This window comes from Daphnia magna, linkage group LG4, assembly GCF_020631705.1.
Source record: "Daphnia magna isolate NIES linkage group LG4, ASM2063170v1.1, whole genome shotgun sequence".
Taxonomy (NCBI): Eukaryota; Metazoa; Arthropoda; class Branchiopoda; order Diplostraca; family Daphniidae; genus Daphnia; species Daphnia magna.
This window is the reverse complement of record NC_059185.1, coordinates 5438314-5465612: the sequence shown is the minus strand read 5'-3', so window position 1 is coordinate 5465612 and position 27299 is coordinate 5438314. Positions and strand designations below refer to the sequence as shown.

At 42.9% G+C, this 27299-nt stretch overlaps 2 protein-coding genes across 2 annotated transcripts; both read right to left on the bottom strand.

Moving 5' to 3' along the window:
• Positions 1-12897: 12897 nt before the first annotated feature.
• On the bottom strand, positions 12898-15456 carry LOC123471307. The gene is given in 2 exon segments (XM_045172526.1): positions 12898-14816; positions 14819-15456. Coding segments are annotated over 2 exon segments (1926 nt in total). The 5' UTR covers positions 15354-15456; the 3' UTR covers positions 12898-13425.
• Positions 15457-21125: 5669 nt separating this feature from the next.
• On the bottom strand, positions 21126-22127 carry LOC123471106. Its single transcript, XM_045172010.1, has one exon. It carries the CDS (start codon positions 22125-22127, stop codon positions 21126-21128), a length of 1002 nt encoding a protein of 333 aa, XP_045027945.1.
• Between the last annotated feature and the right edge of the window lie 5172 nt (positions 22128-27299).

Sequence of the window (27299 nt, the reverse complement as noted above, 5' to 3'; positions counted from 1 at the left end):
ACTTACGGCTCCGCGAAACGCAGTGATGGGACCAGATCAAGAGGCACTGTGCAATGAAGAGGTGCAAATACTGTTGGAAAAAGGAGCGATTAGAGAAACAGATAGTGCAAGTTGTATTAGTGGCATTTTTCTGATTCCAAAAAAAAATCGGGTGGGTTTCGCCCGATCATTAACCTAAAAAAAATGAACTCTTTTATTGTTTGCCGCCACTTCAAGATGGAAGGAATCAGCACGATAAAACAGCTAATTAGGAAAGGAGATTTCATGACCAAATTAGATCTTAAAGATGCGTATCTTACAATTCCCTTGTACCCTAAGCACCGTGAATGGCTTCGTTTTAGATGAAACGGAAAGACCTCCGAATTTGTGTCCCTCCCCTTTGGTCTGTCATCAGCTCCGTGGGCGTTCACCAAGATTTTACGCCCCGCAATTCCTCACCTCAGGCGCCTTGTTATTCGTCTGGTTGTCTACTTAGACGACTTCCTAATTGTTCAATCGTCAGAGGAAGGGGCAAGAAAAGACGCGCGCATTGAAAAAGACTCTTAGAATCTTTAGGTTTTTCCATCAACGAAGAAAAATCGATAGAAATACCAGCTTAGACAATGGAATATATTGGGATAATGATCCACTCCTCCTCAATGGCGTTCACCCTTACGGAGAAGAAATCGGTCGATCTAAAAAATCTCTGTAATACTTTTTTACGTAAAAAGTCTATCTCCCTCAGAGAAATAGCAAGCTTGCTAGGCAACTTTAACTGGGCGCCTCAAGCGGTCCCATTCGCACAGGCTCACATTCGTGGTTTGCAGGCCCTGTACATCTCAAAGTTAAAACAAGCAAAGGGAGATTATAGTTCGATAACACGACTCGACAAGGAATCAAAGAGGGAGCTCTGCTGGTGGGAGCTTAAAGCCGACTTCACAATTGGTCGTCCAATAATTCTCCCAGGGCCGTCGATTTCAATTTATTCAGTCTCGTCGTTGACGGGCTGGGGAGCCGTCTGTAACAGAGTCAGAACAGGGGCCCTTGGACCAGCGCCGAAGAGAAGGCGCACATCAACGAGCTGGAGATCTTAGCCGCCCTGAAAGCACTGGAATGTTTCACCGCATCCGCTTAAGACCTGACGGTCGAATTGTATCTAGATAATACAACCGCGGTGAACTATGTGAAAAAGCTGGGTGGCTCACGCTCATCAAAACACTGCTCTATCGCTTTACGAATTGCAAGATGGGGCGAGAAAAGAAATATTGAATTATTTGCTGTTTATTTGACCGGTTCCGATAATGTGATGGCCGACGCAGAGTCCCGGAGACAAATGTCGTCAACCTAATTCCGAACTGTCTGTCGAAGGTGAGACGGGATCAAGCGTCGCTAATTCTGGTCACGCCCTACTGGCCCAGCCAGTCATGGCTCCCATCAGCGCTAGAGATGTCAACGGACTTTCCACTGAGCCTGCCCGGACATTCTTACAAGCCCAACCGGAACCAACCACCCGCTAGCAGCAAACAACTCGATACGCCTAATCGCCTGGAATCTATCAGGAATTGTCTCCAGAAGCAGGGCTTTCCGCCAGACGTTGTCCGACTCCTGTTGGCTGCAACTAGGAAAAATTCGGACGCCGCATACCAATCTTCCTGGGCGCTTTGGCGCGATTGGTGCCTTCGACGGGATGCTGATCCCTTGTCTGTCGGCATAGCAGAAATCCTGAAATTCCTGTCGGAAAGCTTCAGCGAGGGTAAGAGCTACAGAACTCTTAACATTCAACGTTCAATTTTGTCGTCGACCTTAAATTTTGCTCCATCCAGCCTGAAGGATGTGGGCAAACACCCTTTAATAACAAGATTTTTAAAATAATTTAAAATAGTAGACCCCCAGTTCCCGGATATGTGAATACTTGGAACCCGGCCACCATTCTTGCGTATTTTGACTCACGCATTCAGGTCGCTTTCACTAATTCAACTGTTCCGAAAGACCGCAACGTTGCTGGCTCTAACCACTATCCTGAGATGTTCCGAGCTTACCTCCATCCAAAAACAGTCAGTAATTATCTCAGAGACCGGGGCCTCATTTATCCTAGGGAATCCTAGGAAGGCGCAAAATCAGGTGCCCTCCACAAAATTTCAGTTCGGTCTTCAACGGACAACAGAGCCATCTGCCCGGTTAATTGTCTAGAACAGTACCTTGAAGCGACAAGACCCCACAGGAACAAGGATAACGAATCCCAGCTATTTATAGGTGCTAACAAGCCCCACAGATCAGTATCCAGCTCCACGGTAGGACGTTGGATAAAAGACCAATTGAAAGAAGCAGGCATTGATACAGCAATCTTCTCGGCTCATTCGGTAAGAGGAGCGGCGAGCTCCAAAGCAGCAGCAGCACGAGGGCCTATCCAGTCAATTTTAAATCAGGGCCACTGGGCTTCTGAATCAAATTTCGCAAAATTTTTCCGGCGCGAGAAAACGAAAGAAAAGCAAATCGACATAGCGGCTCTTCTGCAAGTGTTGGAGGATGATTCCGACTAACGGTTACATTTTCGGCTTTGAAGACACAGTTATTGTCGAACAATTACAGACAATTGATAACTGTTCGAGTGAGCGAAGTGAACGAAGAAGAATTTAGATTGTTTGGGAGCAGTGAAGACAATAACTGTCTTTATTCCCACCCGCCCAATTAGCGATGGAATTTGTTTCTATCTAATTTTCCCTCTTGTGATTCTGTTTACAGGCGTGGTCACTATGCAGGAAGCCCCAGAAGTTATAGCGGATCAAGAGGAAGACAATAGAGGATGGATTTAAAAATCAAGAACTATTCGAGAAGAAAAAAAGGTTCTGAATATATGAAAGAGGCATCGCACCAAGTGGCTGCTCCCCATCCTTTATTTTTAAATTATGTTTGCTTAGAAAAAGCTGATAATAAAAGGGTCAACACAGTTATTGTCTTTACTGCTCCCAAACAAACTAAATTGTTCTTTGTTCGCTTCGTTCACTCGAACAATTATCAATTGTTCTGAAAAAGGAGACCATTGGTATGGTAAATGGGTTTGTTGTTCATTCGTCTTTATAATCCCTCTGAAGGTGACTCGTATTGCGATTAAATGTTATGAAATATCACTTTCAGAAATACATTTATAAAATAACTAGCTTCTACGGCCTTGAAAGCAAAATTAAGGAAAAATCCTTTCTGTTTTTACCTTCAAAATTGAGGGGCGTATCAGTTGCCTAATTAACACGGGGAATGGCATAGGGGAATTAACCCGCCACATCATGAGACACTGTGTCTATATTTTTTAAAACACACTTGGAGCTTCTAATTTTACAAAAATGTCTAGATCAAACTTCCTAGACATTTCTTCTTAGAGAGTAGCCTACTGTGCTATAAATGTGCGGTGTTGGCACATTAGATATAGCTTACCACTTGTAATGCGTTATCTCGTGTTCGATATCCCGGGTGAAGTAACCTTCAACACCTGTTCTTAACTTACTTTATCAACTATTATTCACTCTGTTATGTGGATCGACGACCGCAGTCTAGGTGAGTACCCGAAGGTGGTATTTTGCATTAATGTCTGTTTTGCAATGTAAGTCATTCTTCATCTCTATTCTCCAATAGTATAATGTCGTTAATTATGAGTAAAATGCAAATGATTTTCAACTGTCTGGTTAGTGATGAAGTTTACGTACGAATAAATTATGTGATGGTTCATTTCAGGTTGCTCTAACAAGCTTAAATGAATTTCTTTTATACTAATGGTTTTCTTGGATATAATTCTCTATATGTGTTAATTAAAGTTTGAAGAAAATTACCCTTATTTCTTGTTATTGGTGCGGTAAAGCCGGATAGTTGAAAAATAATTGAGGAACACGGAATGTTATGATAAGAGAGAAATTTTATTGAATACGAAAGAGGGAATTTTGGGAAAAGTGGGACCGAAAAGAACAATTTTGGGGAAGAGACAAATATGTAGGGAAAGATATTAACAATATGTACAAAGTTAAACCAAACATTATTGAAAATATCAAACTGAATTTTGAACTTTGGGGTCGAAAAGAACAATTTTGTGGAGAGGGATTGAAAAGTAAAGAAAGATATTTACAACATGTATAAGATAAAATTAAACATTATTGAAAATATCAAACTGTGAATTTTGAACGAGTTCAGCGAAGATCCACCTTGTCACTCAAGAAGTAACTGGAGTTCAAGGGCGGCAGGTGATCTACATCTCCAAGGATGGATCTCAAATTCCGTTGAGTTCTTGAACCTGCTGTCCGTCGACGTCAAAGCTAGTCTTGTTGAAGAACGTTCCTTTGACGGTCAAGCAAATAAAGCATGAACAAGACTGCCGTGTAGAGTATACATATGTATATATAAATGCACAGAAAAAAAAACACTGAAGTACCCCTTTTATGTGATGCCGCACAAGAACATGCGAGAACAGCTACAATGTGCATGCATAGAGTGCATGCATAGAGCTCTAAAGATAGAGTAATGGATGCAAAAAGACGTAGACGCTCGTACCTATATTTACTCTACTATCAAAGTAGAGCAACAAGCCTCTGTCTATGGATGTATGACTGCCCTAGACATGTGGAACAAGATACAAACCGAGTACGCCGAAACAGCTGCGGAAAATGAACATATTCTCATGGCCAAGCTCTTCGACATCAAGTATCAGTCGGGCTAAATCATTATGGCTTTCATCGCCTCCATCAAACAATTAGCAGCCCAGTTACGGGATATGAAAGCTTCAGTATCAGAACTTCAAATTATGGCGAAAATTATGATGTCTCTTCCCCCAAGCTATAAACACTTTGTCTCCGCCTGGGATAGTGTACCAGCATCAGAAAAGACTTTAAATCTACTGACCGGCAGACTGGTGAAAGAGGAAAAAATGAATAAACTTTACGATCAAGCAGACGCAGCCACAACTGAATCCGGTTTCCTGTCACACCACCCGAAAGCACTCACCAGCACAAGCCCTCACTATTCACCGAGCTTGAGCAGAAGTTTTCATGGTCGTTCGCTGAGAAGCAGAGGTAGCTTTCGTGGCAGAGGGAACTATCGTGAAAGAAGAGAGCGTAATCGATCCTGGTCGGTGTGCTTCTATTGTAATCTACCTGGCCACACAATTGCGAACTGCCGCAAGCGAATGAGGGAAAAGAGACCCAAAAATGAGGACATTACTTTGGATACACGACCTCCATTGACTTCCCTGCCCGACGATCCTTTGGCTGGTTCGCAGACTCTTGAGCTACCAAGCACATGACTGATCAGGCATCTATTCGTACCAACTTTGAGCCAATCGATCATGGCACCTGGTTAGTCACAGACATTGGTGGCACCAAACTGTCTGTTCAAGGCAAGGGAGACGTTCGAGTCACCTCCTATGCGAACAACCTTGTGCTGAGAGGCATCATAAGAGAAGTCCTGTTCGTACCTGGTGTTGGGTGCCAATTTATTTTCCATCGGATCTGCCACAGACGCAGGCTCAGAAGTCAATTTCACTAGTGACACAGTGTCCTTCGTTCGAAACGGGTTAGTGGAAGTAAAAGGGAAACGTGTTGGCAACACTCTCTACCGTCTGAATCTTTGTGCTCAAGATGCTTCGAAGACCAAACTGGCAACGGTAGCGAAGTCAAAATCTCAGTCAATCTGCATCTGGCATCAGAGACTAGCGCACGTTAACTATCGGACGGTGAAGAAAATGGCCTGTCTCAAAAGCGTCGATGGGCTTCTCTTGGATAATGACGAAAGTATCCCTTCTGCACCATGTGAGGAGTACGTAATGGGGAAAATGCAACGGTTGCCATTCAAAACCAGGCGTTGTAGAGCCGTCGCAGTCAGGCAACTTATTCGCACCGAAGTCTGTGGACCAATGGAGATTACCACACCCTGCGGTGCCAAATACTTTTTGGTGTTTAAAGACGATTGTAGTAACTTTTGTGTCACAAAATTACTTCACATGAAATCTCAAGTCTTTGAATTCCTTAAAGGTTTTGTTGCTCAACTCAAACACGAAACAGGAAAACAAGTGACAACCATCCGATCAGACAACGGAGGGGAATACGTTCAGAAAGACATTGAAAAGTTGCTGTTTGAATTTAGCATTCGACACGAAAAAAGCGCGCGATACACTCCTCAACAAAATGGAGTAGCTGAAAGAACTAACAGAACCCTAATGGAAGCAGCCAGAGGCCAAATTCACGCCATGAATGTCGCTCGTGAACTCTGGGGAGGGGGGGGGAGCCCTCATGCATACTACTTACGTTCTCAACCATACATTGACTAGGTACTCCAGCAAAACCCCTTTTGAAATCTGGTACGGCAAGAGACCAGATGTATCACACCTTCGAGTGTTCTGTTCCTCTACCTTTGTTCATCTCCCGAACGCACAAAGACAGAAACTAGACGCAAAAGCACGGAAGTGCATACTAGTAGGGTATTGCGAAGAGTCCAAAGCCTAACGTCTGTGAAACCCTGCCACCAACAAAATCATCATAAGTCGAGATGTAGTCAGTCATGAAGGTTTTAGAAGTCAAAACTCTAGTCCAACAAATTCTCAACCATTGCATTCTGATCCAGAACAATATGAACCAGCCAAACCTTAAGGAGCTGCTGGACTGGTGGACTTACCTACCGGAGACATTGCATCAGAAACCTCAGGCGACCGGCCAATCCAGGCTGAACAAAGTGCTGAAGACACGCATGAGGAAACAGATGACCAAGGAGCAAAGCCATCAGAGAAAGAGTCGTTCCATGGGTGGGAAAATCAAGAACCAGTTCTGCGTCGGTCCACAAGGGTCCCGGTTCCCACAGAAAGATACAGGCAGTTCATGGGTCTGGCAGCCACGACTTACCAACACATCGCAAACAACCAGGAACCAGCAACCATTCAAGAAGCATTATCGTCCGCGGATAGAAACAAGTGGGAAGAGGCCATCAAAGAAGAAATGGATACAATGGTTAAAAACGAAACCTGGGAACTGACCAAGCTACCACCAAATCGGACGGTCGTTAAAAATCACTGGGTCTTCAAAGTCAAGCCGGGTCACAAGGAAATCCCTGAGCGGTTCAAAGCCCGCCTCGTCGCGAAAGGCTACACACAACATTACGGAATAGACTACGAGGAGACTTACGCTCCTGTGGTAAAACACGGCACCCTCCGGATGATGTTGACAATCGCATCCGATCAAGATGCAGTTGGACGTAAAAACCGCGTTTTTGAACGGAGAACTTGAAGAAGAAGTCTTTATGGAGCAGCCGGAAAGTTTTGTGACCCCAAGCAGAGAAAGCAAAGTATGCCGTCTCAAAAAATCAATCTACGGCCTGAAACAAGCGCCTAGTTATTAGAACAGGAAGTTCAATGACTTCCTGGTTAAATTTGGACTGACTCGCTCGTCCTATGACTTCATCTACCACCGTCGTCAAGGGGAGGTACTTACCCTCGTCGCGATATTCGTTGACGACGGCCTCATTTGCAGCAATAAAAAGGAATTGCTTGACAACATCATTCAACACCTGAGTGGAGAGTTCGAAATGAGGGCCCTAACAATTGATCGTTTCCTAGGTTTAGATATCGTCAGAAATCAAAGCCAACAACAAATTTGTCTTACACAAGGTCATTACATCAGTGGGATCCTGCGGAAATTCAATATGGCCCACTGCAATCCCAAGCTCATCCCAGCTGAACCAGGAACTCGCCTAAGTACTGACATGCGCCCACAAAATGCAGAGGAGGTAGAAGCGATGGGTAAAACTCCCTATCAGGAAGCCATTGGTTCATTTCTGTACGTCATGGTCATGACGTGCCCTGACATTGCCTTTGCCGAGTGGCCCAAAACTGTAAGAATCCGGGCTTAAAACACTGGAATGCCGTGAAAAGAATTTTCTCCTATCTCTCTGGCACCATTCACCACGGTATTTGTTTTAGCAAAAATGGTTGCCTGCCACTTACTGGATTCACTGATGCTGACTACGCTGTCGACGTTGACAAGCGCCGATCAACCACTGGCTATGTTTTCCTGTTGAACGGTAGGCCTCTCATTTGGTCAAGTCGTCGCCAATCCTGTACGGCTCTCTCCACAACCGAAGCCGAATTCATCGCAGCATGCGAAGCATCCAAGGAAGCTACCTGGCTGTCGCGGCTTCACTCCAAGATCAGTGGAACAACTCACAAAACTGTCCCACTAATGAGCGACAATCAATCTGCCATCAGATTGGTCCGAAACCCCGAATTCCACCAACGTACTAAACATATAGATGTGAAGTACAACTTCTGAGGGAACAACAAAGTAACCACGTGATTGATGTTCAGTTTATAGGGACAGAAAACCAACTTGCTGACATACTTACCAAGGCCTTGCCAGCTCCCCGATTCCAGAGACTACGGAACCAGATTGGCGTTGCTGAATCAACACACACGGACCTTTGGTTTGTGGGAAGGTGTTGGCGGAAAACAAACAAACGGTTGCCTAACCCTGTCTCTGGGCCAGACTTGCCGTTCGATTATTTTTCAGGCGATTATCGAAAGTTCTCGATAATCGAAAAAAAAAATATCGGTGATTAATTTTTCTGGGGAAAAATTTGATTTTCGATTAATTTTTCTCCGATATTTTTCCGATCATTTTTGGGCGCCACCTATTGGGAAAAAAAAATTTTACTAGTAAACATGCTCCAAATGCGGTGCAATAAATCGACACCCCATGTTCTTAAATTATTATGAAAGGAAGACTAAAAACACATATTTACGTTATTACAAAAATTTCCGCCGACCAAATCAAAATTCAAACGGTAAAATTTAACACGTTGCTTTTATTGCCCTTTTTGACCCCAAAAGTTGTTGCCCCGAATGACCGACTTTCTACTTTTATTACTCTAACGGTAAAGTCAGCCTTCTTCCGCCGACCTTATATTTTTTGAACACGCCTGACCTCGTTTGACTTTAAATTCGACTCTCTGCGTTGCCGTATAAAAGACGGACAAACTTCACCAGCAGGGAGAGTCACCAGTCGAGCCAGCGAGGCAGTCACTTTCCTTTTGTTTGCGTGTGTTTTTGAAATGTAATTGGTGTCAAATTTAAATAAACATCATCACCCCAATTGTTTCAGCATTAACAAACAGTAAAAGCGGGATGGTTGACTTTTAAAAACAATAGCATTTCGAAATATGGATCACTTAAGCTTGATCGTTTCGGAGTTAATATGAGGCCTCCTTGGCTAAAAAGTCTTTCAACTGAAGCAGATGATGGCAACGCCGCATTAAAACGTCTGTAAAAATTTTTATTTCAATAATTAAATTAGAATGACTTTGATAAAATAAAAGATTTCAACTATACGAATATTACTTGTAAATTTTGAGTATCGTTGGGTAGTTGACCAGCTTTATGTAAACCGCATCAAATATACTTGTATTCAATGTGAATACACTGTTATACCATGAGTTTTTACTTCTATATGTAAACTGCATGGAATATACTTGTATTCAATGTGAATAATGCTTGAGCAATCTTTCAAGAACATATCAACCTCATCGACTTTGTTCTTTGGGTTTCTCTTGACGAATTTCGCAAAAAAGTTTTTGGGATGTTTTGAACGTTTGGCAGGACAATGTTCTGACTTTGAAGATGAAGTTTCGTTGCTGCTGCCATTCGATCTATATACCAAAATTATTATGTACTATTTATTAATTAAAAATTATTATGCCTCGGTTACTCTCAGGAAAACCGTAAAATATCGAAACGAATACTTACATGTCCGAATCGCCGTTAACGTAATCCTTATGGCGCTGAAATTCACATCGGATCAACGAAAGAGCTTTTCTTACATCTGCGTCATCTTCTAGCCAAGATGTTTTGAACATCGGGTTTGAAATGGCAACCAGCCATAATTTCTTTATCGTCAAACATGTGATGGAATCTGTCGGATCGGTGGGGGGAGAGATGATTGAATTAGACTACAGTATATAGAAGAACAATATTTCATCAAGTTTAAATTTACCTCACATCAATAGCATCAAGTATCCCAGAGATAAGAGGTTGGCAATGAAAAATGCTGGAATCATCTTGCAAAAGAGAAAGATTGGATTTCAGAACTGTGATGGTTGGTAGTAAATACCCTAATCCAACATTTTTATCTCCTTGCAAAATTTCCAAAGCCTCGACGACGGATTTCATTATCTTCGTGTACTCTTTCATGTACTGCTCTTCACTTGGTGTAAAAAAGGGAATTTTAAAATCGTCCAGTAATTTTCTTAAAGATTTGCCCTTTTTGCGCATTACTCTAACAACACAAGCTATTGCAAAATACAAACTATTGCAACGAGTTTCGTTTTTTTAAAGAAACAGTTGGCCAAGATGTCGGTGGATGGTGTCGGAGTGGTTGGAACTAGAAGAATGCTTATTCCATAGCATTTTGAGCTTTTCTTCGACGTTTGATCTAAGCTCGGTAAATAAGATGTCTGCGATTTTGTCCACATCCGCTTTGGAGACAAGATTAAGCAAATGACATGCACATCGACGATGAACTGGTAGAGTTATTTGTGGGCTGCCTGTGGACTTTGTTGCTGATGGTCGTTTATCTAAAATATCTCCCAATTTCGATGTAAACCATTTCTTCATCGTTGTCGTCATCTGAGAATTGTAGGTCGTCGTAGTCGTAGGAGATGTTGGTGGAGGCACCTAACAAGAAAAACCAAAAAAGTTATTCTAATGAACTGGTAAGAATGGTACAAGATACAACTTTATTTACCTTTATCCGTGAAACACTTACAAAAGTTGGATTCGTTGTCCGTGGTCGATCCCCGAAGCCTGCTTGTGATATTAAACTCCACATGAATGTCTTCAATCATTCTTGCCAAAACATCGTAAATATGACTACCTCTAATTCTTTTCATAGCTAAACAAGTGTTTTTTCTTTTAATGCTGTTTTTATCAAACCAGTGGATGGTTTCTCCAAGATAGCTTTTTCATCGGCTCGTCCAAGCATCGACGGTTGTGCTTGCATCAGTACACTTTGCCAATTTTTCATACAAAACCTGCCGCCGGAGATTGAATTTCTTTTCCAGTAGATCTGTAGAATACGTTCTACTATGTAGCTTGATATTCGGAGCCACGCGATTCATTAGTTGCCTGAAACCAGGTTTCTCAACAGAGTGTAGAGGGAGGACTCAACAATAAGCCAGTTCTAAAATAAATTTCAATGTTACTGTAATACTATATATCTAACTTAAAAAATAGACATATCGTACCAAAACCATGTCATTTAAATCTGTTTGGGTCATCATCTCAGATCTTATAGGAATACCAGTTGAAACATTGCTGCCCTCTTTGACAGACGGTTGTTGTTTCATCTGCGAACATGAGTTCTTCCACATCTGTTCATGGTTGAGTTCTTTTGTGGGATCGTGATCCTAAAAACAAGAAGAAACAATTATGACTAATTGCATACTACATCAAAATAATAAAAGAGTCTTACACAGAAATCGCTTCGCTTTTGATCTTGTGTCATTGTATACTATTAGTGGCTTGACCTTGCCATTCTTATCTTTCTTCATGCAGCAATTTGGAAATGTACACTGGTAGAATCTACTGTGCAATAACGGCCTTTTCCCCTATTGCAACGAAATCTTTCGGTACAATAAGGCATTTTTTCACTATTGCAACGAAATATGTCGTTGCAATAAGTGCCGTAATTCCCTATTGTAACGAAATCTTTCGTTGCAATAAATCCTCGTAATAATGAAATCTTTCGTTGTAATAGAGAAAACGAGGATTTATTGCATCGAAAGATTTCGTTACAATAACGACATATTTCGTTGCAATAGTGAAAAAATGCCTTATTGTACCGAAAGATTTCGTTACAACAGGGGAAAAGACCACTATTGCAACGAAATATTTCGTTGCAATAGATTCTACCATGTACACCTATAATATCCTGCATGTTTTCCTGATACATTCCCAAGAAACTTGAAAAATTGCGGGGGTAACGCAAGCCTTCTAGTAGATTGTGTACTACTTTTATGACATATGAAAGGAAAGCTTACACAACACAGAATCAAACATGTTTCAAACCAAAACTTTATTGGGTATTTATCTTATACAATTGTAATGGTTTACACGCGCGTGGAGCGTGCAAACTATCACAAGAATTTAATGTAAATAGAGAATCTTTGTTTGACTTTACCGCATGTTGTATTTTGTAGGCACAGTAGGGCTGGAACAGGCCGGGACAGACAGGAATAACTAGCGAGAATGCTAACAGAAGACTGGAGGGGCGAGCTAAATCTAGTTCTATTTATTAGGTCTTGAGGAAGCATTTTTCCTTGGTTGGCGTGGGGGTCGTGGTAGCGTCCTTTCCAACGGTCAACTTGACCTTCTTCTTTGTTCGAGAACAAGGGGGCATTTTCCGCAACGGTCAACTCCCCGTATTGCTTGGGGCGCCAGAGGGGTGACTTTTTAGAAAGTCGAAAGACATCGTTTCTCTGTTGTCAGAGATCTCGATTCTTTACATCACCCCCCTCCTCAATTGTTGCGCCCCGCAACAATCACTCTCAGCTTCTGAATGCGAATAGCAAGGGAATGCGACGGATGAGCAAGATAGAACCGGAGGAGGCACTATAAGAATAAAAAATGGAAAGTAACAGCGAAGTAACTGCGGCAATTTTATGGATACGGAAGTAGAGAGAGCAAACGCGCACATAGAAAAGAATTATGTGAAAAAATGAATAGCGCAACCAATGGTAACGCGATAAAAAAGGAAAGAGAAAAAAAAACGGAAAGAACAGAGCGATGATTACTGCTGGAAGGGTGAGAGGGAAAAGCATTACGATAAGAATTAATAAGGCACACTGTGACAAAATTATACGTAGAATAAGTGGAGGGAAATGAAACAGCAATGGGGAAAAAAATGTAACGACACTATGGCGACTACTAAAGGAAATGATAGTGTAAGAGGACGACGTTAAGAACTGAAAAAAAAGGGGAACACTGTGGCAAAATTATAAGGTAAAAAGGAAATGTGCTAGCGATGAAAACGACACTATGGCAATTTAATGGATACGGAAGTAGAGGGAGCGAACGCGAACATAGAAGAGACACTGTGGCAGAATTATGTGCAAAATTAATAGCGCAAACAATGGCAACACGATAAAAGAAAAAACGGAAAAGAACAGAGCGATGATTACTGCTGGAAGAGTGAGAGTGAAAAGCATTACGATAAGAATTAATAAGGCACACTGTGACCAAATTATACGTAGAATAAGTGGAGGGAAATGAAACAGCAATGGGGAAAAAAAATGTAACGACACTATGGCGACTACTAAAGGAAATGATAGTATAAGGGGACGACGTTAAGAACTGAGAAAAAGGGAACACTGTGGCAAAATTATAAGGGAAAAGGAAATGTACTAGTGATGAAAAACGACACTATGGCAATTTTATTCGACTCTTCGTGGCTGTGATCGTGGTCTACGTGGTAAGAAGGCCTCGCCTTCCTGAGTCGTGTGTGGTGGTCGTGGTTGGCGTGGTCGCGTACGGCGTGGCGGAACTGCTGCCGATGCGGATGCGGTGGATTGGGATGGGTTGGTCACTGCTATTGGTTGTACGTCGATGGACATGGGTAGATCTGCAGCGGTGATGGCCAATGGAGGCTTTTTGAAACAAGTCATTTGGAGGATTTTGGAAAGGAGGGGGAAAGCCTTGAGTAGTAGCGAACCGATTCCGCAAAATCTCACGGCCAATACTGACAACGCACCAAATCCCGAGACTGCTCCGAAATTCTTTACCCATCCACCGATCTTAGCGACGAAGTCAATGTTCGGTGCGTCGCCGTGATGAATGAGTACGTTTGATGTCAGTAATTGACGTGAGTTATCTTCTGCGTAATGCTCATGAATAGAAGCCAAGATGTCGGCCATCACCGACGCGTGACTTAACGGCCCGTTTTGCATCGCAGGATTCATTTGCAAAAAATTTTGTAGAGAATTATCAGCTTCATACGTCGCCAATCCGACCAGGCGTCTGCCGTTTGTTGGAACTGTTGTGATTACCGGAACCCACCCACCATCCGCGTAGATGTGAGTTTTCCCATTAAAGTTGACGTAGTTAGGTTCGGGCCAATAACATGGGTGATATGGAACAAGTTGCCATCCGTTATGGGCTATTGTGAAGTTCATAAAACGGGGCTGATTTCCACATTTCGTCCGCTCGGCCCCGAAGGATACATTAAAAGGTGCGCAACGTGCAACCTCAACCTGCGCTCCATACACCGTTAATCTTGAACAACTAGGCAGTTGAAGTTGGGTAGCCGCGTACCACCCGTCGTTCTTAGCACTCAAGAGGATACTATTGCGTGTTGCTTTTCGGTTCTCGCATTGGAGGCGTCTAATTTCATTCGCCAGCCGATTTACTTGGTCTAGTGCCAGATCCCTGGTATATTGATGATGAGCCGCCTGCTTGATTTCTGCTGCTAATGACGCAGGAATCTTACGCTCTGTGGTATTCTGGGAATCGATGCTGTCGTAAGACCCGTTTGAGTGTACTTCGACTAACAATGGAGTGGCTAGTGGTTCTGTAGCGTTCGTAAAACCCGAGGCATATGAGGTATACAGTTCCGGCGTTGGTATGTTAATGACAATCAGGATTTTTTCCATTCCATTTATGCTGAACAAGGCGGATTTGCCACACCGTTCTAATTCCTTCGTAACATTAACGAGGTAGTCTGTTTGGCTGATCCGATCCTGTAAGCGCCGCATTTTTGGATCGTGAGTCTTGTACAACAGGCCGTCGTTTACCGATTCGCCTGCTAGTTTGAGATCACAGGGTTTTTTTCTTTGTACGCGTCTTCCCAAATAAGTGTTTGAAGGTTTCTGGTCACGGATCCGTTATAGGGGAATTCGATTGTACCGACGGGGGAGTTGATAGTGCAATTGTCACACTCACTTTCCAGCGCGACCTCCGCGATTTTACAATGGAATGTGACGGCCCAACGTTTTGTCATCCAAACCGGCTGTAACGAGGGTATCACGTCATAGGTGTACTTGTGACTGCCTTTCGCGTACATTGTCTCGTTTTTGCATTTTCTTAGATCCCGCATTTCTTCACAGTCGGAAGTGGATACTGGAACGGCCCATTTACTTTCAGTAGTGTAATGCCAACCGAAGAAGTCGGTAAAGATAGATCGAGTGACCGCCCACATGCGACAAACGTGTCCTGGGAATCGTTTAACTTCTGGTAAATGGGAGTACAGGGTGTACGTAACATTTTTTGGGGGGGCAGGATCTTCCGATCCCAGGAGGCAGTCTTCATCGTCGAAGGCGATGAACCCATCCTTTCGCTCGTTACTACAGTCACATACAGTGGTCATGATGGCCCCTGTCGTGTGTAGGCTGGCGAGGAGAACTAACACGAAATAACTAGAGAAGAAGACAAATTGAGTCTGATATACCGAACTAACATGTTGAATGGGCAAACAACAACAAAAAAATTTTTTTACGGAACAAGACGAGTATACAACGGTAGAGGAAGATGGGAGTGGGGCTGGGTGTTTATCGCTAATCTAATAGGAAGTCTCGGAACCTGTCCGGAGGACGAGTAGCTCTTTTTGGGCGTACAATTGTGTTACTTCCTTCCAGGGGTGCTGGAGGTACTCTAAGGGGGGTTAGCGGAGGGGGGAGGTTTGACCAGTCAACTCGACTTGGCTCATGACCCAGATTTGGTTCGATCTGGTATCCGTTGGGTTCTTTTGTAGCCGCCTGGTTCAAGTGGATGAGAGGGTCGAAATCAATTAAGTGGACGTCTCTGACGTCATTCGGCGCGACAGCGTCCAAATCAATCAGTTCCCTGTCACCTTCGTGATCCGGGGTATTGACTTCATCTCCTGCTTCTACGACGGCAAGATCCTCTTCGTTGTCGGAGTCCTCTTCTCTTAGCCTGGTGGCTCTTAGCTTAGACTCTCGTAAATCGTCGAAATCGACGCATTCCTCATCTCTCCAAATCATGCACTCTGTCAACGCCTTCAGGCGGTTGACGTGCGTAAGCTGGATACCATTTCCATTGTACGTACGGATTTCCACCGTATGGTTAGGGAAGACTTTTGAAACTCGAAAGGGGCCTTGATATCGAGGGTTTAATTTTTTGCTCGTTCCTAATTGAGTGACCCTTACGTCCAGGAGGACGCGATCACCTACTTCAAAGTTCTCTTCCTTGGCTCTCTTATCATACTGGATCTTCTGCTGCCTTCTAGCTTCCAATAGGTTTTCTCTGGCTAGCGCAAAACCTTCTCTTAGCCGTTGCATCGTTTGGCTTTTGTAATCACGAGGGGTGATTAACTCCGGTTCCGGTCTTAAAAACCTGTCAACAACCATGTTTGGGTCCCTCGCTGTAATTAAAAAATACGGACTCTCCATCGTGGAAGAGTGTACTGAGTTTCTATATGCCGAGGCCATTGGGCCGAGGACTTCTTCCCATTGCTCGAAGCCGTTAGCAATATATTTTCGCACCATGTCCACCACTGTTTTATTAAAGCGTTCTGTCATCCCATTCGATTGAGGATGATACGCCGTCGTTGTCTTATGTTTAGTCCTGAGCTCTTGACATAAACTGTTGAATAATTGAGATGTGAAATTCGTCCCCCTATCTGTTATGATAATTTTTGGGGGCCCATGATATAAAACGATTTTGTCCATCAGCGCCCGGCAGGTCGTTTCTGCCGTTTGATCGGGCAAGGCTACGACCTCGGTCCATTTAGAGAAAGCATCAGTCATGACGAGTACATATTTATTTCCTTTAGAGGATTCGGGTTTAATCGGACCTAGAAAATCCATGCCGATAACTTCGAATGGAGCCGTCGCGATCTCTAACGGGTGTAAAAACGCTCTCGTTACTACCCGTCTTTGTAACGCACAAGCTTCGCATGACTTACAATAATCCTTGATATCACGCAACATGTTGGGCCAATAGTATTTATCCCGTATCCGGAGATACGTTCGTAAAAAGGCTAGGTGCCCTGCTAATAGCGAAGCGTGATATTCTTTAATAATACTTTTCCTCAATGAATACGGCATGACCGTTTGCTCTTGAATGAATTGCCTCCTTTTTTTCGATGGTGGGAGAAAATCCCTCCTCAAAACCCCTTGTTTAATGTGGAACAGTTCGATCTCCTTTATCCAGTCTGGGTTTTCCAATTCGTCTTGTTCGGACAATGTACCTTCGTTGAGATAACGAATGATTTTTGCACAAGTTTCATCTTTTCGTTGCTCCTCGATAATATTGTCAGTGAAATCCGTTCGTTCCTCGGCAGTTACAACACGAATACGAGAGAAGAAGTCTGCGTTTGCGTGCTCCTTTCCTGGTTTGTGAGTAATTTTATACTTGACTGCCGACAATTCAATCGCCCATCTACCTAGTCTGCTTTTCTCATCCTTATGGTTTTGCAACCACTGGAGTGGTCTATGATCGCTAATGATTTCAAATTTGTCGTCCTGTAAATAGTGACGGTATCTTTTTATTCCATAAACGATGGCTAAAGCTTCGCGCTCTATGGCTGAGTAGTTCCGTTCCGCCGAATTCAAGTGTCTACTCGAATACGCAATCACGACTTCCTTCCCGTCCTGAATTTGACTGAGCACCGCTCCGATCCCATAGTTACTAGCGTCGGTGAAAATAAGGAACTCTTTATCGAAATCAGGGAAGGCGACGACAGGTGGCGTAATGAGACATTCGCGCAACGTTTCGAAAGCCTTTTGTTCGGCCTCTCCCCATGTGAAGGTGGCGTCCCCAGCATTTTGTTCTCTTACAATTGTCTTAACTTTCTTGTTGTGATTATCCCTGTCCTTTTTCTTTTTAGTCAATTCTATTAACGGATGCGCGATATCCGCGAAATTTTTGATAAAACGCCGATAGTAGGATGCGAGCCCTAAGAACGATTGAATTTCTACAATGGTTGTCGGCCTTTTATAATTTTTCAACAGTGTAATTTTCTCTGGGTCCGGGGCGATTCCATTGGCTGAAATCACATGCCCTAGATATTGCACTGATTCACACATGAATTTGCATTTTGAGAGGCCGAGTTTTAAATCGGCTTCTTTTAAAAGGTTGAAGATGCGTCCTAAATTTACTAAATGTTCTTCTTTCGATTTTGAGAAGACTATAATGTCATCGAGATAAACTAAACATATTTTCCCGATGACGGAACGTAAAACATAATTCATTAACCGTTGAAATGTGCCAGGCGCATTAGTCAACCCGAACGACAACCTATTCCATTCGTAGAGATTGTTATCCACTATGAACGCTGTCTTTTCTTTGGAGCTGTCGTCCATTTCTATCTGCCAATAGCCTGAAGCTAAATCTAAGGTCGTGAAATACTTTTGCCCGTGAAGTAAGTCTAGAACATCGTCTATTCTAGGCAAGGGAAAGGAATCTTTTTTTGTTATACCATTGAGTTTTCTATAATCCATACAGAGTCGGATTCCTCCGTTTTTCTTTTTTACTAATACTACGGGGGCCGCCCATGGAGATACGGACGGCCTTATTATCTTGTTAACTAATAATTCCTGCAAAATACTGTCAAGCTCTGGTTTTACGTTTTGGTGTATCCGATAGGGGCGTAATCTAATGGGTCCTTGTCCTTCCGTATTAATGTGATGCTTTACTAGCCCCGTTTTCCCTAATTCTCCTGTAGTGGAGGCAAATATTGATTTTCTATCGATTAAAAAATTTGTAATGCTGGTTCTATCTACTCCTGACATATCAGGTGGCAAATTGTTGTCAAAATCTACAGCACTGGACGACAGCTCGCGCTCAGCACAATAATTGATATTATCTTTTTCTATCCGGCAAAATCCTAACGTTCCAATTATTTCATACCTTGGCAGGGAGATGGGTTTATTCGTTTCATTAACTAACGCTATTGTAAAAACGGCCTCCTCACTACTTTTATTGATGAAAGGATCAACTCGTAATCCGCTGTTCAGTCCCGGTCCTCTGTGAAAAAAAACGCAAGATTGGGAGGTAGCTTAGCCCCATTCCCTTCCGATTCAACGACAGTGGCACTAAAGGGCTTGATCGTGATCTTCTCTCTTGCTACGATGGTGGGCGAGGAGTCCGGTTTCAAGGTTTGTTTGACTCGGTAAATTCTCCTTTCGCTACCATCAATGATGAACTTGTGCTCGTACAGTGCATCTAAACCTAAGATACACTCCTCGCTGATGCTATCAACGACGATAAAATCCTGCAGAAGATTATCGCCTAAAACTTGAACTTGTAGGGTCACTAGCCCTCTTGTAACTAGTCTGGTGTTCTCTACACCGTATAAATCGACCGGAACGTCAGCAGTAAACTTCATTACACCTTCCTTCAATCTGTTAAAAACTTCTGTCTTAATTAAACTTCTACCCGCCCCACTATCTAAAAGGCCCTTGAATTTCTCATTTCCAACTTGGATGGGAAGCCGTGGTATTTTATTTTTTCTGGTTTCTATTACTTGATTAATAATCTGCCGGGGTTTAGGACAAGGCCCACCGTTTTGCCCCACGTTACAATTGGTGGCTTCTAGTTTTCCTGATTCCAGGGGTTGAGCTGACCAGGATTCTGAGCTGGCGACGCATATCGGGCGTCGGAACGAAGTGGTGCGGATGGGCAATCACGCGCAATGTGCCCACCTTGATGGCATTTGAAGCAGGTTGGCCCGTTTGGTCCCCACCCACACTTGTCAGTGTTGTGAGTTGTTGGGTTCCTGCCGTTATTTGCGCAATAAGCACAATACCGCTCTCCTCTGTGGGGGGTCCATTAACCGGATTATTGTGATTATCCTTGTAAAATGGTGGTGGATTACGATGTACTGGCGGTTGATGCGGAGCCCGAGTACTATTGTCTGTAACCAGGCCACTGTGATTTTGTTGATACTGTCTCATTGGTTGAGCCTGGGGGATCGCTTGGCTCATACCGGCGACCTGGAGCTGCAGATTTCTCATCATTTTCTCTGAGTCTCTGGACTGTTTCATCATATCGCTATAACTCTTATTACTAGCCTTCAAAAGGTTTTTCAATTCCTCTATTTCCTGTTTGCTTTCTGCTAATTGTGCGTTATGGCCCGTGGCGACGGCATTGATTGACTCGTGACTCTTATCTGTAAGTTGGGTGGCTCTCATTTTCTGCGAAAGCTGCTCAATGACTGATTTTAGTTCTAAGATCTCGTTTTTTGTTTCCCTCAATTCCTGGGCATTAGCATTTGCCGAAACGGCGTTGACAAATTCGACGCTCCGTTTCTCTAGTTTGGCTTCATTTAAGATAGCTGCACATTTCTCTGTTGCTTTTACCAGGTCATTTAAGTTCCTATAGTCTTTAAAACTCATTCTTTCGCGTAGGTTGGATTTTAACCCTCCCAGAAAGCCATCCATTAACATAGTCTCTCTTAATTTGAGGACATCTGCATCAATTGTCTTTCCTACTTCCGTTGGGTAGGCAAACGAGTAAAGCTTCTGTAACCGGCAAGCGTAGTCCCTGATAGATTCCCCAGAATTACGGATGCAATTTTTAAACTCTGTAAAGTACATTTTTCTGTTATCCCCTCCGTGGAAGCGTTCATGGAGATTCTGTTTAACCTTAACGAATGATTTTGCTTCCCTTGGATAGTTTAGCTGGAAGGTTGTAATACAGTCCCCTGCAGACCCAAAAAGCTTTGAGCCTAAAAGTTTTATTTTTCTCCCTTCTTCAAAATCAGCAGTGTCGACTACCCTTTCAAAATGTTGTATCCAGTCCTCAAATTTGGTTGACCCCATTCCATTGAAAGCGGGTACCTGAGCTAATAACGCTATCGTTTGTTGTTGCTGGTTCTGCAATAACTTTTGACTATTGTAATAGCTCTGGTTCGTAGCAGTGGAGTAGTTGACCTCTTTTTCGACTATATCTACCGCGCGGAACTCGCTCGCGCCACAAGCTGTTTTTGTCAATGCCAAGGCGGCTTTCGCTCCTGCTGCGGCTTCTTCTCTTGACGCCCCTGTCTCCCGCAGACATTTGTACAAAGTCTCATATGGGTTTGGATGCGCCATCGTTGGTCTAGGTGGGTTCGTGTCGATCGTTTGCTGAGAAGGGGTCAATTTGAAATTTACGCTTTTGTACGGTGTGAACTTTGTTTCTATTTGTTTTGACGAGGACGGCTGGGGTTTTTCGAAGGGGGAAGGGTCGTTTGAGTTTTTACTTGTCGAGTGCACGGGTGAGGCGTCTGCGTTCCCACCAATCGGGTTGAAGGGGGGATCGTCTGTGTTCCTGCTTGATTAGTAGGAGCTAGTTTCTCTGTCGTTTGTTGTGATTGGTCTGTATAATAATTCTGATATCTGCTAATAGGCGTCGAAGAATATTTAAGGGGTGGGAGTGACTGGTCGTCGGCCGGCGTTTCTACTTTCTCTTTCCCTCTTAAATCTTCCTCGACACGTTCTCTGGTGCGTTCAAGGTCTTGCTCGACTTCTAAATCGTTATGAGACTTCACGCTGCTGAAATCGTCGTTCTCTTCTGCTGACTCGGGATCGCTTTCGAGTTTGAGATAGATGTCGTCAATCAGAGTGGACTCGACAGGTTTAATCGTTTCTGGCACAAGGGGCTGGAAAGCTTTGTTTCGATTACGTTCACTGACTCGGGTCGGCGGCTGGCCCTTTACTCGGATGTTGCGATTTTTCCGCACCGTTAGACCCGGACCCGACTGCTCAGGTGCCTCTTCGGTGCGAAGTTCGACGTCTTCCACGTCAGCGTTTAATTCGGGATAAAGGCGAGTATGGGTGACCGGTGTCCTAGGTAGGGATTTGCTGACGGCGTGGGCCCTATCGTCTTGACGCTGACTGGACGTTTCCCCGATCAAGTTTCGGATTGGATTGGACGGGCTATGTAAACCTTTTCCTTTACTTAAAAATGCTGCACGGGTTTCTTCGAACGAGAAATTTCCGGGCAGAGGTTTAGGCTCGACAAGGTAGTCGTTCTCGTCTTCGTAATAGTCGTCGTCTGAGTAACAGTCGTCGTCAACGACGGGCTGGCGTCGTTCCGCTGATTTCGGAGAGAAAGTGGTCAAGATAGACTTCCCGAGTGTGTTGAAAAAGCTAGGCTTGCCTAATTTTGCTTTAGGGGCTACTGGCGTTGCGTGGGCCATTAGTTGGCGAGTGGTTTTCTGCGGTCGGGACGGTGCACGCATTCGATCCAGGTGGTGCAAATTGTATCACCCCAAAAATATCGTAAAGGGGGAAAAAAATTACCGTTATGCTGAACAAGGCTGTAAAACTGTGGGGGTGACGATAGATAAGAAGGTAATGAAACTGTGCACTAACTATTGGCGGGGTCAGCTGATTTGGGGAGAAAATTCAATTGGGCTTTCCAAGTGGGTTTCAAAAAAGAAACCGGCTTGTCTGACTTCGGTTTAAAGTTACTGACGCTGCATTGGCATTTGTTGCCGAGGGGTTTTCTGGGGTCGTAAATCGCATCCCGTAAAAATAGAATGGTGGTGATGATGCTTGCAAAGAAGAAGAAAAAATATGGGTGGAGGAAAGAATCAGTTAACGTAAGGCGGAATCAAACTCGACTTAACAATTGGCAGAGCCAGCTGTTTTGGAAGAACAATTAAAATTGACCTTCTCAGTGAGTTGAAAAAAGGAATTCCCGGCTTGTCTAATTTCACCTTGGAATTACTGGCTTTGCATTGGTCATTCGTTGGCGAGGGGTTTTCGGTGGTCGTAAAGCGCATCACCGAAAAAAGAAAATGGCGGCGATGCTTTGCAGAGAGAGAAAAAATGGATGGGGAGAAAAAACAGTTAACGTAAGGAGGAAATCAAATTCGACCTAACAATTGGCAGAGCCAGCTGTTTTGGGAGAACAAATTAAAAAGTCCTTCTCGGTGAGTTGGAAAAAAAAGAATTCCCGGCTTGTCTGATTTCGCCTTAGAATTACTGGCTTTGCATTGATCATTCGTTGACGAGGGGTTTTCGGTGGTCGTAAAGCGCATCACCGAAAAAAAGAAAATGGCGGCGATGCTTTGCAGAGAGCGAAAAAAATGGATGGGGAGAAAAAAAAAGACAGTTAACGTAAGGAGGAAATCAGCTTCGACCTAACAATTGGCAGAGCCAGCTGTTTTGGGAGAACAATTAAAATAGACCTTCTCGGTGAGTTGAAAAAAAAATAATTCCCGGCTTGTCTGATTTCGCCTTAGAATTACTGGCTTTGCATTGGTCATTCGTTGACGAGGGGTTTTCGTTGGTCGTAAAGCGCATCACCGAAAAAAAATGGCGGCGATGCTTTGCAGAGGGAGGAAAAAAATGGATGGAGAAAAAAAATGGCAGAGTTGGCTGAAGACCAACAAAACTGCTATCTAAGTTATACAAAAAATGGCAGAGTTAGCTGAAGACCAACAGAACTGCTATACAGGTTATCCAAAAATGGCAGAGTTAGCTGAAGACCAACAGAACTGCTATACAGGTTATACAAAAAATGGCAGAGTTAGCTGAAGACCAACAGAACTGCTATACAACGTGTGTGCGTGGCGCATTATACCCCTTTTCACGATTGGAGGGTGGTTAAAGTTGCTTTCTTGCCGGCATAGCCATTAAGAAAGTTTTTGATTTACTCTCGCGTATGTCACTGAAAGCCAGCAATATACTGAGAATCAATCCCTAACCCGACTGACAAGATCCACGCCGTGTACATACGATCGCTAAATCTTTCGACAGCCGCTTCGGAATGACGTTAAACGTATAATGTAAAACTCATCCGGAAATGACCACACGGGGGTCCTGGAGCCAAAATAAATCATGCAGCAATTTGAAGGATAAGACACACGAGTATGATAGTCGCTGCCACCAATGTAATGGTTTACACGCGCGTGGAGCGTGCAAACTATCACAAGAATTTAATGTAAATAGAGAATCTTTGTTTGACTTTACCGCATGTTGTATTTTGTAGGCACAGTAGGGCTGGAACAGGCCGGGACAGACAGGAATAACTAGCGAGAATGCTAACAGAAGACTGGAGGGGCGAGCTAAATCTAGTTCTATTTATTAGGTCTTGAGGAAGCATTTTTCCTTGGTTGGCGTGGGGGTCGTGGTAGCGTCCTTTCCAACGGTCAACTTGACCTTCTTCTTTGTTCGAGAACAAGGGGGCATTTTCCGCAACGGTCAACTCCCCGTATTGCTTGGGGCGCCAGAGGGGTGACTTTTTAGAAAGTCGAAAGACATCGTTTCTCTGTTGTCAGAGATCTCGATTCTTTACACAATGTAGGGAATTCGAAAGTTGGTTACTACCGCTTTCATTTTCAGACGTTTCTGCACTAGCCATCTCAAGCTTTTCTTCCAATTTCGACATTCAAAAATACTAACAACTCTTTAAAGAATTTAGCTTAAACCGTCACGAGATATGTGTAAATCTATTCACAAACATTCACTTTCCGTTCATATATGTCGCTAAATAATCGCAAAAATAATCGAAATCGATTTTTTTTTTATTAAATCGCCTATTTCGATCATTTTTAAATGATTTAATCACCGATTAAAATTTTAATCAGAATTTCAATCGCGATTATTTTTCAATCGCGATTGCGGCAGGTCTTCTCTGGGCTATCGTGAGGGTTGTAACTAAACAGCAGTAGTGCAGTGCGTAAGCACAAGATGTCAGAGGGGGAAGACGACTGTAAAATACTCAGTCTCTTGTTGCATCGGCTGTGCCAAGCACACGTGTATAACACTTTCTGTATTTAGTTGTTCATGCTAATAAAGTGAAACTCCACTACGGTAAGACCAGCAGTAACTCTTGCTTAAGTCTTTTATAATTATTTCAACACTAATGATCTTCAGTGGCGCAAAACCTAAGGACATTCACCAACACAGATCCTTTGAAGCCATGATCCACAACAAAATAAACTCGCACACCCCCAACCTTCTCAACGATGTGATTACCCACAAAGAATTGGAAAGATCAATCCCTATGTCAAAAAGTAATGCTGTGGGCCTAGACCAAATTCAAAACAAGATGCTCAAAAACTTCTCAGCGGCCAACAAGACTTCCCTATTACACCTCTTCAACACATTAACAAAAAGCGCGAATGTTCCCGAATTATGGAAGAAAGCTGTGGTGATCCGGCTCCTAAAACAACATGAACCAGTCGAAAGACCCAACTTGTACCGCCCAGTACTAATCACATACTGCCTGGGCAAGATGTTTAAAAGAATCCTAGCCAACTGCCGGTAGTTGGTGAAAAAGGCTCGGACGAAATAGGACCATACGAAATAGACCCGTCAAAAAGAACCCTACAAAATAGTACCCTACGAAATAGGCCCGTTTTTAAATTTTTTAAATTGTCCTATTTTTACGTCATAGTTAGCCTATTTCTGTAAAATATTTCTGATTTCCGCAAGGAATCAAAAATATTTTCGACCACATTTCCTTGTCTAAGAAGGAGAAGTAATGTGACGAGAACCGTCACCTGCTATTATTCTTTGCCATAACCCAAACCATGTGATGTATTTAAACACTTTGCCTCTTTATATTCAAATGTTAGTCAGCATGAATTTCCTTTTTAAATTTCATTATGCTCTTCTCCATGGCATTGAAATGGTATGGTTCAAAAGCGTGAAGAGGGTGACCTCATCTCTTCATCATCAACGACAGCATTTAATTTACAAATAAGGAACTCAATCAATAAATCATCACAATAACTCAACATCAAATCATTTTTTTATTTTAATTTAATTATTATTAAACATTTTAAAAAATCTTTAAATAAAATGTCTAAGATTTCTCCTACATAACCCAAGATTTAAAGCCAAATTTAAATTTTTACTACAATGTGTCGAAAATCATAGGCAACAATTTTCATCTTTAACCCAAAAGTCTCTTTTAAATTTCTGATTTTTACTTAATTTTGTTTGTTTTCTTATTGGTGTTTTTTATTTCAATAACTAAGACTAATAAAACTTGACTATAAAAATTTTTATTAGACGTTGCATTTTGTGTGAAATAAGACCCGCGGGACCCCAAAATTTCTTCCGATTTCTTTGAAATTTTAGGTAAATATTATTATTACTGATATCTACCACGGGTAGAAAGAATTCTGTGACAGCAGTTATAGTTCAGTAAAAAATAGGAGTTAAACGAAAAAATCATGATTTTTTCTTAAATATTCATATATATGTGTGACGCGCGACCCCTAAACTTCATTTTTGGCAGGCGATTTTTTCAGGAAAGATTGTTTATAACACTAGATTTCATTTCCAAAAACGCCGTTATTTTCATGAGTACGATAGGCTTGCGATTGGTGAAAAAGTAAGCAAAAGTTGTGTTTTTCACGCTTTTTCCCGCGGCGCAATCCCTAAATATTTTTTCCCCCTCAAATAAAGATTACCTATGGTTTTTGCATGTAGGAAAACCCCGATCAATAAACGCCGTCATCAAAATAAAAATATCGTCGGAAAGGTAACGCCCTACTAAACATTCATAAGTAGGGTTGGGTTTTTAAGTCTAAACACATTTCTTTTTGTTCAGATGGCTTTTAAAAAATCACTGTTCTTTTTTTTGTGCAGGATACTGTACACACACTGGGGTACTTTGCGCACTCGTTTGAGTGAAAGAGCCTTGGACACGCTTACACATCACGATAAGAAAAGTTGCCTGAAAGCGTAGGCATTCGTGACACAACAAGTTGTGTATAGTTTAACTTTGGCACCTTTTTTACTTATAGGAGCCTACCATCGAAAACTAAAACCAGCTGCCCAGTGCCAACCTATTGACTACAACAAATAGCCTGATAGAAAACTAACTTTTTATTGGTTGACTTGAATAGCATTAAAGAGGGAAGAAACCACATAGGTGATCATCCACCTCGTTAAACAATGATAGTTGACACTGTACCAGTTTAGCAAAACCTTACTGTATTGGATGGCTGTTTCAGGAATATTATTACAAAGGGCCAGAGACTGTTGGTGCAGAATTATAGTCGGGCCTTACGGGGGTAAGACTGCCGAACTATCCTTGCTGGCTGTGAGTGAACTTATGAGCAAGTACCGTAGCACACTCTAACGACAACAGCTTTCGCCCTTATCGAACTACAACTGGTTGTCTTCGGTCTTGCTTTCGCCTTTATCGGGCTAGAACAGTGCCGAGGATAAGCGCTAGCCTTATCGGGCTCGCATTGATTCGATGCTTCGAGTATTACTCTTGCGGTGATGACTGGTGGCGCTCGTACGGCTTCGGCGAAGACTCCTTGGCAAGCTTGCCCGGAAGGGGTTCGGAACGAGAATATTGTGCTGAGGGCTGACGGCTGGCAGGCTTAGAAGGAACGGCG

Bases quoted from the DNA above. Each gene is read 5' to 3' on its own strand.
- LOC123471106 (XM_045172010.1), bottom strand. From the start codon at position 22,127: ATGGCCCACGCAACGCCAGTAGCCCCTAAAGCAAAATTAGGCAAGCCT.